General features: G+C 39.8%; 1 protein-coding gene across 1 annotated transcript in view; it reads left to right on the plus strand.

Annotated features, from left to right (window-relative positions):
* The first annotated feature begins 779 nt into the window (after positions 1-779).
* LOC121180352 (neuronal acetylcholine receptor subunit alpha-7-like) overlaps positions 780-19,332 on the plus strand; it is a 35,388-nt gene continuing 16,835 nt past the window's right edge. The window contains exons 1-3 of the mRNA XM_041035687.1: positions 780-849; positions 11,429-11,568; positions 17,141-17,185. Coding sequence (XP_040891621.1) covers positions 780-849; positions 11,429-11,568; positions 17,141-17,185 — 255 coding nt within the window. The remainder of the gene's footprint in view (positions 850-11,428; positions 11,569-17,140; positions 17,186-19,332) is intronic.

Raw genomic sequence — 19,332 nt, forward strand, 5'->3', positions numbered from 1 at the left:
ATGTTGCTCGTGACTCAAGAAAACGCAGGGATGCCGCAAATAAGTGCTGTATTGCGTCTGCGCAAGCCGTGAACATTTTTTAATGAAACGTTTACATGAGTAAAAAGAAGAAGAAGAAAGTTTTCCAAAGTGGAGGGGGGTGGGGCCTGTCGCCCTCTGATGGAGACTCTTGTGTGCGTGTTGAGACCCTGCGTGGTCATCTTTCCTTTAGTCATCATCCATTAAGCAGATGAGGATGAGCCCGAAATGACTGGAGGGGACAAACCCTGACGAAGTTGGCGGCATTGCGCAGCAGCGGCAGCAGCAGTCAGCGGACAGGTGGCCGTCGTCATCACCGCACAGGGACACGACAGGAAACGCGCGGGGGGGGGGGGGCACGCTCGAGATGTTTGATATAAATATACAGCCGAGCCCCGAGAGAGGAGCAGAGAGCTGAATCCAAAGTGACTTTTGAGGTGACGGTGACCCAAACACAAAAAAGAGAGAGAGAGACATATCGGGTGTGTGAGCGCGTGTCTCCTCCAGCACCCGACAAGAAAAGAGAGAGAGAGAGAGAGAGAGAGAGAGAGAGAGAGAGAGTCACAGACAGAGAGAGAAAGGGAGAGAGAAAAAGAGAGTCACAGAGAGAGAAAGGGAGAAAGAGAGAGAGAGAGAGAGAGAGAGAGAGAGAGAGAGGGAGAGAGAGAGAGAGAGCAGCACCAGCCGTCTGACAAAGCTGCGCTCCCTCTAAGTTTGACATCTCCAGCGGGACACAGAGGGAGTTCTGCTCCGCTGCTGCCATGGATCCTCGGCAGTGTACAGGATCTGTATTGATTGGAGTTTACCTGTGGGCGACATTCTGCTGTCAAGGTGGGTCACTGATGGAGCCTTCAGTCTGCTTTCTGTCCACGTCTGTCAAAAGATGGCAAAAGGGAACCAAAAGAAAAAAGAAGCAGTGAAGCGCTTTTTCTTTTGGATTTTTGTCATATGAGCATCATTCACATAAAGATTAGAGCCGCAGCTAAGACAGACTTCGGCTTAGTTCGGTTCACTGCACATCTGGCGTGACAAGAACATCTGTATCCACAACTGTAAACGGCATGCACAGGAGTTGACTGCAGATTCTTTAGCTGGGATGTTTCTGATTATAACTACAAATGTGTTTATTTGTATAATAAGCTAATGTTTTCTGTTTAAAGGTTGAATCCCTTGCATCACAGTTTAATAAACTGCTGAGCCCGTGGGTCAGTGTGTGTTTGTGTGTGTTCGTGCTCGCACAGCAGTGAGCCTTCTTTAAAAGACCCAACATCTGGCCCAGAATAAGGAGGGCGTCCCTCCGATGATGCGCGAAGCCCATTGGGGCCGTTCATCCCCTCAGTGTAATCTGCAGCTAAAGGATTGTTAAATGCGTGACTATAGTGCAACAGAGAGGGCCCTCAGACGAGGTTAAATCTCTGTAATATGTTTGAATCCCTTGTTTACATTCTACATCTCTAGAAGGATGTGGTTTTAATATATATTTGATTTCTGCAAATATGTTCTAGTGATGGAACTCAATTCTGGTCCATTTGCTCTGACTGGAAGAGAATAAAAGGAGGTCAAACATGCAAACAGGTGATGCTAAAAGTAAGGAGGCTGCAGTCTGTGTGTTCTCACAGCCTCTCCCAACAGGCTCCACCTGAATGTAAATGGCTGTTACAGAGGCAGACAAACAGGTGTGTTTTTTCTCAGTGTGTCAAGATGGCGATGCCCCACTGCAATGAATTTAAGAGCAGTTTAACAGACACCAGATCAGTTAGATGTTCATCTTATGGTCCCTAATCACCAGATATAAACAACTTTCTATCTTCAAGGAAGATGTCTGGAGCGTGGTGTGCCAAACAGATGGCTACCTCTTTCCTTCCTCTGTGAAGGGAAGGATTTCCTTCTTAACGAGTGCTACAGAGCTCCACAAAGCTTTGGTAACAATTTGTAGGACAACATTGCAGGGAGGATTTAAAAGGGGGCTTATTCCTTTGTTCACATATTTAGCTGTTATTGTGTCCACCCTCTGTTCCAGACACAATCCCTCCAGTTAGTTTCTCTGGGTGCAGTGTGCCGTGTAGTCTGGATGGGACGGCGGTTTGCTAACAAACGCTTGACAATAATTTGTTGTGCACTGTAAATGTGAGAGAAAGATAAGGTGTAAAATTCCAGGCTTTCTATTGATTGTCCCTGCTCCAACTTGGGTGTGTGTCTGCAACATGTAAATGGTTGAACAGTTTCCTGTCAGCCCTGCTAACACGTGTTTACACATGAGCAAAATCATCTTTTGCTACTGCGGTTGATTAGATATGATCATTAATGAAAACATCAGCTCAAAACACAGCTATTCCATGAATCATTGACTGTAAATGATTAGAAACAAAAATAAACCTGTGATTGGACGAATCATGCATCCAGGGTGACTCAGACAAATGTCCTTTTTTGCTGTTGCTGATTAGCCGTAGTTCACTTTTAAACAGCTTCAGTCACCCTGATGACAGTTTGGCTGATTAAAGACTCATTTCATCGGCATTTTGGCCTTTTGTGTTGTCCTTAATCAAGCTCGAGTTCTTGTGTAACATTAGTGGACTCAGCATTTGTTTAAAGCTGCACTATCAATATTTTTATAATAGTCGGGAAAAAAATAATTTTGTCTAATGTGTGAGGGGTTTCTCAAAGTGACTCTCGTTCCACTTTGCAGTTCCCCAAGGCTCTGCTGAGCATTTTAGTGCCTTTCAGCTCATTGTTTTGGCTTTCAGGCCTGCAACATTTATGTTTTGGTTCAGTCTCACCTCTCTCATGAACCTCATTTCTGTTTTTGGAAAAAAAAAAAAAAGCTCTGATAAACCCTCTGCAGGCTACCTCCACATCACCAAACAGGAGACAGATAAAGTTAGCAACTAGCTTTGAACACAGTGGAGCAGCTAAAAGGGAGTGAATCTTGGACTTAAAGTACATCCTACTTGTAAAAGTGAAGCAAATACGTAACTCGGAGAATTTGCATCATTCATGGCACAGCTTGTTTTCTGCATTTATCTATCATCTATGTGTGTCCTCTTGGATCAGAGGAGCTTATTTCCAGAAGCTTACAAAGTGACCTTGTTTGATATTCTTGAGGAAAACGAACCGACTCCATCAGGTTCTGTTTCGTCTTCTTTACTTCTCAGATTCTGGATTTGTTTTGATCTTATACAAATAGCTGTGAACCTGCTGCTTTAATGCGATTCAATTGTGAGCCAAGTTGCCTACATGTTCACAGTGTTAATCAATATTTAATCTGTCTCTGTTGTGGCACAGTCCTTGTGTCATGCTAACTGTTCCTGATTTGAATGGTATCGAGTCTCCAGCTTGTTGTTAAGACTCAAAAATGTGATTGCTGATACTTTTCTTCAGGTATGTGTCTTGAGAGGAGAAACATTCAAGATGAACAGGAAATGTAACATGATAATGTTAAGAGTGCATCATTTTGACCAGTAACACTGAAAAATGCAAGGAAGATTCATGAAGGAAAAGTTATTTGTGTTTAAGTAAAAATGCACATGTGCAATAGACATGACAACAATATGCAAAGTATTTAAACAGCAAACTGCAAATAACAACCTGTCTCTGTGGTTTTTATCAGGACAGAGGCTTTAACTTGCAAGAGGGAGCACTAATCAGTACATGAGGTCCTTTATCCTGTCAGATATTGGCCTTTTAAACAAGCTGTAATTTTCCTTTTCAGCTGTTGTAAATATTGATGGTGGGTCGTCCCCTGATTTTCACTGCATTCTCTCTAGTGGTCGTTTGGTCCATTGTGTATTATTGGTCTTCTATTTATTGTCTATTTATTGTTCTTCCTTGTGCTATTCCTTTTGACTACTATCTGTCAACTTCTTGGGGACATTAAAGATTGACTCTACTCTAATCAGTCTTTGCCCTACTGTCCTCAAACATCCCTCTTAGTGTGAAGTTAATAGTGCTACAGGCAGAAAGCTGTCAGGGGTTGCCTTCTGGCCCCTAAAAGCTGCAATATGTTGTACACTAAGATGGGAAAAGCCCAGATTTTGCTTAGGGGTGTGAATTTTATATAGGTTTCCACAGCTGCTCTCTGCTGTACTCAACCTAATTCTTCAAAATGACCTACTGAGAAGCTGAGCTATGTTTCATGTTATGACTTTACATCATGCTTGGTATGTGAGCATGCTGTGGTCAGCCAAAGAAAATAGTCCACATTTATACTTAATGTTAGTCGCCTGTTGATGTGTTTTTCATACATCTTTATGTCCTGTCTTAGTTCTATAGCTTCCAGGTTTCAAACTAATGGCAGGTCACACTGTTGTAGAATTTGGCATATCTCATCCTCTGCTAAATCAAGTCTATTTTTTTTTTTTTTTTTTAAACCTGTCCCTCACAAGTCCACAAATTTTATGGCAGTGACATACTGAAGACCTGGAGTACCCTTCTAAGGACACAAATTGAGACAGATAAAAACCCATGATTACACACAAATTTCTTTCAGTCAATAAAAAGAATAAACAGATCCAGAAAGCCAAGCCTCTCTTTTCAAGAATTTCAAAGGCATATTTTTTAATTTCTCTGCACTGACTCACGCAAGTTTTGATTTGGATTTATAACTTTGAAATACCTGTCAAACCTGTGAAAGGCTTTGACTCAATGATTTGTTACACCTGTGAGTGTCATTGTCTGCAAGAGGGAAAAATGAGCACACTGTGGACACCAAGTCTGTAAAAATGATTTTGAAGGCAGCGAGTGCTTTCAAGGGTGAAAAACTCGTAAACTGAATTGCCTGTATGTCTACTGCTGCAGCATCGCGGCCATAAAAAGAAACCCTTTTTATTTCTGTACAGTACAACTGAGCTTTAATGATTGAGGATCGAATGAGACCCCCGGTGGGCTCTGAAATGGAAATATGAGAGGTCACTAATGCAATGAGAGAGATATATGGTAGCCATTTGAATTTGATAGATGCCTTCAGGTTAGGGCTCTATCTGTATTGGTATATTCAGTGTTTCTATCGAGGTTGTGGATCATGTAGGAAATCAGTGAGAGCTGGGTTTATTGCTGAAAACTGGGACAAAAAAACAACAGTTGCAATCTGGGAAAAGTAGGAGAGGGTGGAGGTGGAAGTGTGGTTTGGCCGTGGAAATCTGGGGCAGGAATTGTGTTTGCCAGCTGGAAGCTCTGAGGTTAAGGTTGTGGCTGTTTGTGGGGAAAAACATATGGAAACCAACCACAGAGTACGAAGAGTCTCTTAGATTTGTTTGGTGAAGTCAAAGTTTTGGAAAGTGAATGGATGTGCAAGTAGTTGCCACCACTTCTGCTACAACATATCACACCTTCTAACTGCACATGCAAACATTTGCAGCTGGGGTGTAGAGGGGTAGTTGATTTTGTCCTTTACCAACTTTTTTTTGCCCTCAGTTTTGCCTCTCAGGCTACATATATAGGCTGCCCTACCTTATTGATGAAGGTTGTTGGAGTTGTACAGCCTGAACGGGTCCTGGAGAAATGACTTGTAGCTGGGGGAATAAAAAAAAAAAAAGGCATTTTCAGGTTAAAACTAAGAAAACTAAAAATGACTTCACAGTATTAATAATACATTATACAGCTTCTCCATCTGTTTTGTTATATGAACATTATCTTGGAAAGCACAAAAACCAATATTATCATAATCTGTTATTTGCTAGATTGATCTAAATGTAAATGTAATTACAAAGTTTTGAATATATTTCTTTTTTTTTTACTTCCTTGTGCTCCCCCTCCTGAAATCAAATACTCTTGAGCAGCGCAGAATGCAAGTCAAAGTATTAACCATCTCTGACTCCCATTTGAAATTCAAAAATAACATGCTAGGCACAAAGCTTTTCATTGTGATGCTCAGCTGCTTTGATGGCACGGCTGTCTGTGAGGGTTAGGGATTTTTCCTCCAGTGTTGCTTCATCGGAGCGATGCGACTTTCCAAACACCAACCTGCATGTTGTGTTTGAAAATGAATTTCAGCGACTGTTGAACAATTTTTTACTTGAGGTTTTTGGTTCGTTTCAGGTGAAAATGTTTGCAAATGTTTGGTATACTGTTAAAACCAATTGCACTTGTTAAAAAAAAGCAGCACTGACTGCTACATGTAATTTTTCATTTCTTGGTCAATGAAGATGTTTGTTCTGTCTAGCTGTGCAGTGAGCATCACATTGATTTTTAGCATAGTCAGGCTTTCCACGTCTGCCCCCGACAATCACAGCCTTCTAAGGATCTTCTTTAGAATAACTAAGACTAGATGAAATAATCCCTGGAGGCGGACATCATGTGTTACAGCAGCACAAGAAAGAGTCTTAAGGGGCAGAAAAACAATAATAAAAATAATAATAAAAATAAGGCTATTTAAAATGAATAATTTGAACAAAAAAGAAATTAACGAAACTGGATTCACAACAGTTGTGAAGAGTGGTTATCTGAGTTACTGTAGCCTTTCTGCCAGCCCCAACCAGTCCAGCTATTCTCCTCTGACCTCTCTCTCAAGGCCACTGGATGTTTTTTGTTTTTTTGCACCAGTCTGAGTTAAACTCTAGAGACTGTTGTGTGTGAAAATCCCAGAGCAGAAGTATTTCTGGTTTCAGAAATACTCAGACCAGCCTGTCTGGCACCAACAATCATGCCATGGTCAAAGTCACTGAGATCACATTTTTTCCCCCATTCTGAACATTAACTGAAGCTCCTGACCTCTATCTGCATGATTTTAAACAGTACCCCTCTGCCATGATTAGCTGATCGGATAATTGCATGAATGAACTTATGTACAGGTGTTCCTAATAAAGTGCCCAGGGAGTGTTTATGTACAGAAGTAGTAAGTCTTATGTTGCAAATCTGCAGGATTCATTGAGGTAGCAGTGTGATCTGTTAAGACTCACAGTCCAGGTTAAGTGATTTGCTAAAGTGTAGCTGAGCCAGTTAAGATGATAAGGCAGAGAAGAGTGCTGCTAATTCATTTTCCCAACACCAATATCTAAACCAACATGGGATTCAAACCAACCTCTCAGATCACAGCTAAAATAACTGAGGACTACATGCTGTACTCTGCATCAATACAATCGTTTTTCTGATAGTGGAAAAATGATTGCATTGATAGAACAAGAAAGTCCATAAATTGTAATGGGAGAATTTTGTTTATTGATTGATCCGTTAGCTGATGCTGCACACACACATCGAACGACTCAAGGGAGACAAAGTGTCAAAGCAGGAGATGGAGAGTGCACCCTGAGTGACTCCTCTCCTGTTTATATTTACCACACTGCAGTAGTTGCCCTCAGGCCTATGCAATGTAATGAGACAGAAATCCAGTCTTCCTTAAAACCCTTGCGACCTCCTTTAACGTGACAGGTCACACTCTCAGCCAAGTACACTAGGACAGTAAAGAGATGCTGAAAAACAGAGTCTGAAATACATAAGTCTGGCCTTCTTCTTCTTCTGTGCCAATAAAGGATTTCAGTCAACAATCTATGATAATGTCCCACAGAAGTAAAGGCAGATGCGTAAAGTGAATCCTGTTTCCAGAATGAATAGACGGCCAATTATTTAGTTTGTGAAGTTGTAGTTAAAAGCAACCTGGCAAAGAACATAAGCAAACAAAATATACAATTTGTTTCTGAATAATCAACTTCTCAATAATCAACTACAATAATAGCAACTCCTGCTACACACTCAGCTACAGTCAGCTACACAGCTTCCTAATCCGTACTCCAGATGTCCACAGGCAGTCTTTCTCAACCGGAACAAGGGATCTAGTTGTCTATGGCTGCAGCATAGATAGCAGCATAGAAGAATTACACAACAAACAACAACGTTTACATTACTGAACAGTATATAAAAGAATATAATACAAATGCTGCTATTAAACTAGATGTCAAGCTTGAAACAGAAGACTACAACACCAGACGTAAATAGTCCGTGAATGAACCTACATATATTTGTATGCTATTTTTTAACCAGCATGAAATTAACATATTTGTGTGGTGATATAACTGTGAATAACATTCACAGTTACATTTACACACAGTTTTTGTAAAACACAAACAACCTGTTTATCACTAAAAGCACTCACTCTGCCTTTTTCAGGAACACTGGCTGAGCTTGCGCAGTGATCATGTCGAGTGATGGAGCAGTTCTTTGGGTTTGTTTGATTATCACATCTAGACAGCCCGACCGCAAATCAGAGCAGGGACATGAACACAAGGAGCTTTTCTGCTTTCTTATCCTGCACAACAATATTTTAACAGCACTTTTCCAGTAGTCTTTCAGGAGAACAGTGGATTGGAGGACACACTTATTTCCTACATGCTTTTCAATAAATGATTTATCAATCTGTCCACGTCTGTCCCCGCCATTCATCCATTCATTCATACGCTACGTAAACCTCTAGTGTGCAACAGTTTTACTGTATTATACCAGTGTTTGATACCTCTTATAAGATTTTGTCAGTACAAAGAAGATACTGGCAGAAGATTTAATTCATTTCTTTGAATAACGATGGCATCGTTTAGGTCTATTCAGTTCTCTTGAGCTTTACTATTTATACAGTAGGTGCACAGAGTAAGGGAGGCTGGAGCCAGTTGACAGGAATGTACAAATCTGTTGAGCTCAACATCAAGATGACTCTTTAAATTTGTAGTTCTTTCAACACCTGTGATGAATAAGTTCTAGCCAGGTGTGACAGATTATGACAATTTGCTCCTATTTCAGGGCATATCATGTATGAGCTTCAGATTAAACACTGTCATTTTAAAATAGTGATTATCTTTTAAACCTGGAGCCCTTAAACCAAATAGAGGCAGAAATAAGTGTCTATTCATCCATACAACATAGACCTATTATTTTAAAAAATATTTAAAGTTTAGTATAATGTGAAAAACACAAAAAATATCCCCACCTAAAAGGGGCAAAACAAGAGGCAAAAGACCACTGATGGGTGTAGCAGTGATGTCACAGTGTACTGATCCACACTGAAGTACACTCCTACATCACTACAACAAAGTGAGAAGTTAAAGCACTGTCAGGCAGCAAATCCTTACATCTAACAGCTTTCATCAGATCAAATATAGTTTAAAAGTGCACTTTGTCAGCATCTAAAGACATTGGCTAATATCTTCATTTGAATCAAAGATCGCAGACACTCTACAAGAATAGCAATGCACTATTAAAACCTTAGTAAGCCTGTGGAAATGCAAACATATATCACATATTAGAAAGGAAGGAAACAGAGAAAACAGTAGGAAAGACATTATATAACCACTGCACTACTGACATAAAGCATCACATGTAGGACACTGTAAGGATAAACCTACAGCTCTCAGGCAGCTTCACCCAATTCATTCTAAAGCCCAGTGTAATAACACAGACACACAGACACACTGCCTGAGGATGCACTGGAACAACTCATCACAACTACCTAACAACAGAGTGTATGCAGGCGCTGCAGTCTGTTACAGTAACAGCTCAGTCTGTCTGTTTAAGATGTCTGTCTCTCTTCCTGCAGCAGGAAGCTCTCCCTGTGTTCAGGACTTACTGTACCTGACTGTGCCATCTTCCATCTCAGGTATCACAGAGTGTTTGGTTTGGAGTGATGTGACTTCAAGGACAAGAAGCGGGATTGTAGAAAACTGAAGAATCCAGACAGTCTCAGAGAAAAGCAGGAAATAAAGGGATTGACTTGATGAATTTTACTGTTGTAGATCAATATCAATATATGCTATGTTGCCACCCATTCAGAGATGTGTTCGTTTTTATGGTGGCTCTTTGACAGGGCTCTTTACTGTTCAGCTCGTTCTGGCTCGGCTCGTCCCGCTCCATCGACTCGCAACACTTTCGCTCGCTGCCAGTCTCACCCATTATGCAGATTCCCTGTCACACCAAGATTTGGGGTGCCCCCAACACCCTCACACACAAACACACAGCGAGCCGTCTTTGTTTATTTTCGCCTCATTAGCTAATTAGTCATCCACTCAGTCATTGTGGGTGCACTCACGTCTCAGCTGTCACTCGATAATTGCCGGAATATGTTGAGACAACATCTAATTTGGACAGGGGTCACTGGGGAGAGGCAGGCTGAGACCTTTTCCGTTCTGGCTGAGATGAGACACTGAAAGATGAGGAAGTCTGGAAGTTTTGTGAATGTTGTGATGGTGAGTATTGGGACAGTAAGTGAAGAGATTAGAAAAGTCTACTGATATGTCAAGGTTTATAATTTAGGGCTCCTCGTGCAGTCAGCTGCGTGATGGGTAACAAATAATAAGCTTTCACTCAATATCACAAAAATTATAATAATAACTGGACAGATTAAACTTCTCTATACAGTGCTGGAGAAATAAATGATGAGGCCATGATTTCAAACAAGGCTTTCTCTGTTCATGTACTGATCAATTTAAAAAAAAAATTCTTAAATAGCATTTCCTGTTTAATGTCCCGCCCCCATCAACATCATTTTTTAGTTGCAATACACACATACAGTTCTTAATGTATACCATTCTCACTTAAGTTATGAGCTGTTGTAATAATTCCTCAGTTGGGTTTATTTGTAGACAACACACTCAACATTGTTATATGTATGCAAAATATTTCATTTTTTGAGCTCAACATACAGTACCAACATGTTTCAGGATTGCATGTCAGGAGATTAATGACTAGATTCTATGATATTATAATATAAATCACATCTATTACCTTACAGTTTTTTTTTCCTGCCTTCAATGAGATCCACTGTCTTCACAGTCAAAACCTTTTTGTCAGTTAGATTTTACTCTGAAAGCATCACTGGTGAAAGAGAAACGATGCAAACAGTGTGGTGCCAAAGAGAGGACATGCTACCTTCACGACTGACTGGCTCTTCTCTTGCATCGGGGACAGCGCTGTAATATTCATTCCTGTTAAAGATGGATGCCTCCTCGTTCAGTGTAAACCTCTTGATGAGGCCTAATGAATGCAGGGGAGACAAAGAGGAAGCACAGTCAACACAATTAAAGTTCACTGAGTTAATAATGTACTCATTACGTCCAGCATACTGTGACTTAATCAAGATTTCTTGAGGGATTTCACACCTCATGAACAATGTTGGAAATAACTGCAATAATAGCATTGATTAGATTACAGGCGTTAATATGTGTGGGAGAATATTTTCTGTATGTTTGATTAAACTACTGGATTGATTGAGCCTTTGCAAATGACATTAACAGCTGAATATAAATTTGTCAGTTCCTCCCACCATTGTTGCTCTCCATGCCTGCTACTTCAATTCTTCCTTTTTTTCCTCCTTACCTGTTACTTTATTATTTTCTCACTTATACCCCAAACCACTTCTGTCCTTTTTCCTCCATCCTTGTCTTTCCTCTCCTTAACTCCTCTCCCATTTTCATTGTCCTAACTCTTTTCCCTTCAGGTTGTCACGGCGGTGTGTACCAGAGGAAGCTGTACCACGACCTCATGGTCAACTACAGCCGACTGGAGAGACCTGTCCAGAACGACTCGGCACCCATCGTGGTGGACCTGGGCCTCACACTGCTACAAATCATTGATGTGGTGAGGGTGCATGTGTGTCTGTGTTTTTTGTCTTGTTTTAAGTGTAGAGCACAGAGTTTGCTTGAGGACAGAGGGAAGGAGCAAAGATGTGTGTGGAATTTGGTTTGCAAATCAACGGAGAGATCTAAAAAAGTTAAACAGTCTTTGTGAAACTTTTTGCCTATTGAATGTTTTTTTTTTTTAGGATTTTTTTGTTTTGTTTACGTTTAAGGTATTCCATCTGATTTATCTACAGTGACTGTGGCACAATCTAATGCACATATACCTTCTGGTTGTTTCTCTACATCTTCCTCTGAACTTAACACTTTATTCCACCAGTGGCACCACCCAACCAAGTGAGACTATTTATCTTTTAAGGAGCAACTTCTTAGTTTCTTCCCTTGATCCTTTTTCATTTCGTTGCTCTACAGGCCCTCAGTCTTTTCTTTCATTCAACAAGAGCATTCAGCCTCAGTGCTGAGATGTCCCCTCTCACTTTTTGCTCACACACACACACACACACACACACACACACACACACACACACACACACACACACACACACACACACACACACACACAATCTACTCAGTCAGTACATAGGCTGTTTGGGGCAAATCAACATGGTCCAGCAGTCAAATTCATATCAAAGATAGCTGACAAAAATTTGCTTGATTTTCTGTCTTTTAGATTAAACAAATAAAATATTACCTGTTCATTATAGCAAACTTCAGAATTGTTGGTAGTTTTGTTTTTTTTACTTTTTGGACAGAATCAGGCTGTTTCCCTCTGTGTTTCCAGTCTCTATGCTAAGCTAACAGGCTGCAGCCTTATATTTAATGTGTGGTATCAATGTTCTCCTCTGACTTTTAGGAAGAAAGCAATCAAATGTATTTCTCCAAATTCCTTTAAATACAACATAACATTTGAGGTGGTTTCTTAAGAGAAAAGCTTTATTCAAAATATCAGGTCTTATCTGTGTCCTACATTTTACATCCAAAAACAACACACAGAAACCCCATTCAGCTCACAATCCTCCCTTTCTCCGTCATTCTTAACTCTTTTTCATGTCAGTCCTGTAGCTCTTAAATCGACACGCCTGTGGTTTGGGCAGATATTCTGTCACATCTTGTTTTAATGTTTTGTTCCTTCTGTGTCCGCCCTGTGCTTCACTGTGTGTTTCCCCCTGTTCCCCATCTCATGCACCTACCCTCACACAAACCCACACATAACCTCTTGCCTGTTAGCCCCACCACATAGCCAGAGCGCTCATCCAAAAAACCCAAGCCGACACCCCGTCACATCCCTGAGCCAGCCCTGTCACAAGACGTGTACGTCTCCTCATGATAACTATATGGTGGTAAGAGCTGCACACTGGGCTGTAACATAGGATTCCCAATCCATTATTAATGTGGTCAAGTCTTTTACAGCACATATGAGCATTTTAATTTATTCTTGCCAACGACAGACTGGAAACATCGAGTCAAGAGGTGAGGAAATCTCCAAAGAGAACATATGGTGGTCTGACTATTGACTATTGAATGCTTTTTCTAAGAGAAAACATTCAAATGTTTATAGACATTTTAATTTGCTCTTGAAAAGTAACTGGTTGAATTGATCGGTTTTGTTTGGAAAGCAGCCTCATGCTCACTCAATACATAATGGATAGGTTGGCCAGACCATGTGAATTAATGCTAACTGGGCAATTGTAAATAATGTAAAGCTGGTTGTGCTTGTGTAACCTGGCCTTTGATTCCTCCATCTGCTCTGAGGTTACTCTCTGACCAGGGAACTGGGGCAGGTTGACAGACTGACAGACAAACACAGGACTTGTCACCAGCCAGTCTGAAGAGCCACCATAATGTAGCTTGCAAAGAAACCAGTAATGTCCAGTGGAGGAAGTGACATTACTAAAGTTTTTCCTTTTCATGTAACGTACTTACTAACAGTTCAGAGGGAAACTTAACTTTTTACGTCAGTGCATCTATTTGACAGCTTTATTTACTACTTTAAATATTTTAGATATTTTATTAATTTACATTTATTACATACAATATGATTAGCGTATAAAATATAATGCATTGTTATATTATAAATTATCCAACAGTATAAAAAGTAGTTCCAAACTAACTCCACCTCAACCACCAACAACATTAAAATACTACTTACATTTTAATGCAAAAACAATTATAATTCAATTACATAAATATAATAGTATAACACTCACAGCGGTGTAATACACATGTACTTAAATGGCATTTTCAATGCAGGTTTTTAACTGTTTGTTTTTTGTTTTTTTACAGTGCAGTATTTCTGCTTTTACTTAAAGTCTTAGTTTAACATTTTGGGAAATACATTTATTTGCTTTCTGGCAGAGAGTTAGATGAGAGGCTTAATACCACTCTCACATCTGTACATTAAATATGAGGCTACAGCTGGTTAGCTTAGCTTAGCACAAAGACTGGAAACAGTGGGAAGCATCTAGCCTGGCTCTGTCTGAACATAATAAAATCCACTCACTGATCCAGCACCTCTAAAGCTCATTAACATACTATGTTGAAAGACACAATAATTTTTTTTATTTTTTATTTTACGACTTAGGAGAAGTGGAAACAGAAGTGTGAACACTGTCATATCATCATTTAAGATGATATGATAACCACAGTTGTTTGTTAAAGAATCCAGCAGTTACAGGTCAACACTCGCATTCATTTGCCAAATACTTAACAATTCCTGATGAAGAGTGACAGCTCTCTGCTTGTGTTCACATTTGATTCTCTCAACCCCAAGACATAAAGTATATGTAGAGATAGCCTTCCTGCACACACTTCTTCTTTTTTGATGCAGCTGAATTTCTGCTGCACCATATCTGTTGAACCGTTAAAACAAGAGGGCATCCGGTTCATCCTTCACATCACAATGCTCTGTTAAAGATCTGTTGATCTGCTGGTGTGCAGGAAGCACTACAGAGAATTCTGAGATATGATCCACGAATTCAGGATTTATTCATTGTTTGTTGATTCAGTTTGAAAAACCTATTCCCTGATCAATCTTGAAAGAAAAAAGATTGTAAGTGGCTATCCTACTGTTTCCTACTGGGGATAAAACTGAATGAACTCCACAGATGAAATACAATTTCTTGGAACAATATACATATATATGAAAAGATGTTTTTGTCCTTGGCCATGATGTCAAATGACTTGCAATAAATTACAGTTAAGGAGCTTTCACTGAATGCAAGTGTCCATCAATCCCTTGCCCGTCTGTCTAAAACCAATCAGAGCAGATTTATGAGGAGATTAGAGTGTTTATAGTGGGTGTGACAGGGCTGATACTACCCATTGCAGCTGAGCGAAATCCCACAAAACACCACAAAAGAGAGGTCTGGCACAAAATAAAGCGAAAACACAGCAACCTGAAAGCAAAGCCAAATCTCCACGACTGCCCACGAGATCACACACCAAAAGGACAGAAAGATGCTGCTTTGTGGGGCACACAATGGGAGATTGCTCTATTGCAGCAGCAGAGAAAGGAGCTTGTTTGAAAGAGGGTCAGATCAGAAAGGACAGGTGGAGATAAGATTGGAGCGGGTGGGAGAGAGGGAGGAGGTGAGGAGGCGGGGATCAGAGAGAAGGAGGGGGGCGATGATTGTGTGAGAATCGATTTCACTACAAGGAGAAATAAGAGCAGTGAGTTTGCTTTGCTTGTCATTGATGACACAGAGATTAAGCACCTTCTAAAGCTGCAAAAAAGCCACTGGAATTCTGTATACTAAAGGAGTGCCTTGTGCAAAACATGCAAAACTGTTTGAAACTGCCGTTATGCACTGAAATGTATTTGCAAACACATGCACACATTTGTCTACATTTACATCAATGAGGTCCCAGTATAATACAATCTAGTTCAACAGCACAAAAACCTACAGCCTCCAAAATTACCAAAAAACCTGTTTTTCCATTTCTATTGTCAGACAATGAAACAAATATGAAATAGTGATTGAAAGACGGCTCAATTACGAGTACATGCAGCCATTTCCAAGCTGCTCCTCTGTTAAAATCCTGATTATTTTTATAAACAAGAAATCATCATAAAAAAAACACAATGGCTGTGCTGTGATTTAGGCTACATTTACTTGTTAAATGATCAGTCAGAGATAGTATAGTAAGTTAAAAACTCATTCATGTCTATGTCAGCTCACTCTGTTTAGATGTGATATAGAGTCTAAAAAATGTATTTTGTATAGTGGCTAAAGAAAGGCTCAAGGTCCATAATCTAATTTAATATAATGACATCTCCTGAAATACTGTATACCTTTTCTCTTCAAAGACCTTTAAATGGACCATACTGGTGATTTTGCTTGTTTTAGAACAAACTATCTTTATTTTCAGACATTAATTTTGCCCCCTTGCTCCCTGGTAAAGATTATGAAGCCAGGAATTCAACTACTGTGTGCACAGTTAAAGTCAAATCAAAGCACACTCCTCCGTGAGTGTGTTACACCACAAGAGCGAGTCAGAATTGTCCTGTCCTGAGAGTGAAATAAGCAGCATGAAACAAGCGAGAACAGAACGAAACTTTGTGATAAGAAAGAAAACTATACAGTAGATTATTTCTGGTGGGATGAGAAATAGAAAGAAATAAGATGTGCAAATTGATTTCATGATTTGATTTTTCTACAGTAACATTAAAAGTTTTCAAGGGGTTGAGCTGGCAGTGTTATTCCAGCATCAGTCATGGGTAGGAGATAACGTGATAAGTCACTTCAGTTATTCTGTGAAAATAAAAAAGGACTAATCCACGAAGGAACACCGACAACAGGCGATGCTGCTATGACTCACTATCACTGCCAAGCACATTTTTTCAGGGGTGAGGGAGGTAGCACGTCAGACACGCAGCGTACCAGTGTCTAACAAGGAGCAAAACTTGTCGCTGTCATGTGGGATTCTGAAAAACACACTCTAAAGAAGTTCATTCCTACCTTCTCTACTTCATCTTTACGTCTGACCTATCTTTCTTCTTGAACTGTCTCTGTCTGTTCTGCTTCCCTCCCTGTCAATCTTGATTCCTCTCATCCTCAACTCTTTACTTTTTTTTTTTCATCCTTCTCTCTGACCATTTGACCATGAGTTGACCCTTGCAAAATATCATGAAATGCAGCTGGAGCCGCTGTTTCTGTTTTCATGATGCTGATAGAAATTCATGTTAACTCATCTCTTTATTCAAGAACTCCATCCTTTCTGGTCAGTGTCACTGTCTGCTTCCTGCACAAACTGCTGTTTGCCCTGTTTTCTCTCTTATCATTGTTATATTGTTTAATTTTTTTGGTTAAAATGGCAAACATAAATTCTGTTACATTAAAATAATGTCATGAAGGAGAAAACAGCTGGAGTGTGTTATTGTTATTCAGTAAGCGCGTCAGCTCTGAGTCATCTGGGGTGCAGCTTGACTTCATTGCTGATCTGTCTCATAATCTCACCTCATGTTTACCATTATTTTTTATTTTCTCTCGCCCCGAATGTTTTCATTCACTATCTGTCTAAAGCTGTGTCTACTGGCTGCTGATTATTCTGTCTGTCCTCCTGTTTCCCTCCAGGACGAAAAGAACCAAGTGTTGATCACAAATGCCTGGCTGCAGCTGGTATGTCTCCTCTCCAAGCAATTTTTGTGTGATTGCTGTGTGATTATTATCATTTAGTAAATTTTTGGAAGGACTTTGTGTGTGATGTTTGTGTCCTGTGGGTTCTGCCATTCATATTTTCAAAAAGTTCTTCACACCTGACTGCTGTTGAAGGCACAGAGCCAGGCACAATTTAAAGATGCAACTAATTTGCAACAGAAATGATTTCCCCTTAAAAATAATAAGAAGAAAAGAAAAAGTAATGCTCCAGAGCCTGATGTGACAAAATGTCCTGAAGCCTGAAGCTTAGGTTAGCTAGTGTCAGAGTAGTTTCAATGCTTGCGCTTGTTTTTCTTCCCCATGATAAAGGTAGTAACATCAGGTTGTGTCATAAAGGATACTTTGTGGATTATTTATTATTTTTCTAATATTTAATAATAGCATGATATAACATTCATTGTCATCATTAGCTATTTCCCATGGGGATGGGGATAAAAATATCCCAACAAGACAACAAATCAGGATTTCAAAGATGTATCTTTCAAAACATTGCTCAGGCCCCCATCAGGTTACTTTTCCTTCAAGCCTTTACATTAGACCTTTACTTTACAACAAGTGACGTGTTGAGTTTGTTTTTAGTACCAATTTACCATTTGCTAAGCCCTGCTGCCTTCTCTGCCTGCCAAGATTTGCATTCCTGGCACAGCACATATGCAGTTTAGTGTGAACGGTGGCACAGTTACCAATGAAATTCATAGTAATATTTTAAACAGTGGTTCGTTGATATCAAAGTATCAAAATAGCTCCACAACCTGGTTGAAAATGCAGTCACTGGATAACTAACTCAGTATGTCAGATATGGCATGCCTAGTAGCAGTTGCTAAGCTATGATTGGACAATTGCTGTTCGGGAGATAAGGGTTTAGCAAACTGTCAATTGTCAGATTCCTATTCATGTACTGCCATCTAAGAATATAGAAACTAAGCTACTTAGCTCAGCTACAGCACATCTATCCCATTAAAGAAAGCTGAACATAAGTTAATGGTACAAGAAATGTGCATTACAATGCTCAGTAGCTTGAGGAAAATGTTATCAGGCCAGTCAGGTAAGTACAACAGCCTCATTATCACAGCAGCTCCAGTCAGAGTAGCCCATTAAGGATGTCGCAGCGTACACTCAGTCAGGTTGAGTTGGCTGCTGACTGGCTTACAAGTTATGAATGGATCAATTATTCAGGAAGCCACCTTCTTTAATACTGGCACCCACTTTGGTGTAATAGCTTAAGGGGGCTTTGCAGATGCAGCAGATTTTGAAGGAGACCTGAGAAGTACATTAACTAGCTCCCAGACTGTCAGACAGAGAAGGGGCAGATTCACCTCCCCTGCACTGAGGAGGATTTTAGGATTACAGGTTTATCAGGCAATGAATGTCCCACATCCCCATGGATTGGATTTTATGTGGTTTTTAACTGTGAGAACTGTAATGAGCTTAAGTTTCCTACGAACTGAGTATTACCTCAGTGTCCTCCTCAACAGCCAGGTCTTATTGCTTATCTCCTGTTATTATTAAAACTAAACTTACCAAAAAACTGTTTCACCTAGATTTTAAGATCTCTGACTCTGATATTTCTGTCTCCATCTCAATATAATGTAGGTGAATGGAACTGTTTGTAGAACAGAAAAAAAAAAAACTTACCATCTGACAACTGTTTACAGTGAGGTCTGTGGGTTATCTAACGTAAATGGAACGCTATTTTCTAGTTAAATACATTTTAGCATTGCTGCAGGAACCAGAAATTAAAGTTCATTTGCCTCCATTGTTTTTGAGCAAACACAAAAAATCTCTGAGACAGATATTTAAAAAATTATACTGAAAATCCATGTCTTTGAATAGAGTGATGACTTAAATACATGTGTTCCAGTTTATATCATATATACACTGCACATTTGTATGCTACACCCTAAATTATATCATCTTAAGTCTTACATTCAATGAAAGAATTTCACACTCTTAATAAAAACCTAGCTGCCTCCAATTAGTGACGCTTTCTTAAATTTCTGTTATGTAACTCCAAACCTATTCTTAGACAGCTGTTACCTTACGTAGCCCAGTGTCCTCCTCATCTGTTCCTGACAGACTACAAAGTTACTGAGCTGTGATTTGTTCTG

The sequence above is a fragment of the Toxotes jaculatrix genome, chromosome 4 (assembly GCF_017976425.1).
Source record: "Toxotes jaculatrix isolate fToxJac2 chromosome 4, fToxJac2.pri, whole genome shotgun sequence".
Lineage (NCBI taxonomy): Eukaryota > Metazoa > Chordata > Actinopteri > Toxotidae > Toxotes > Toxotes jaculatrix.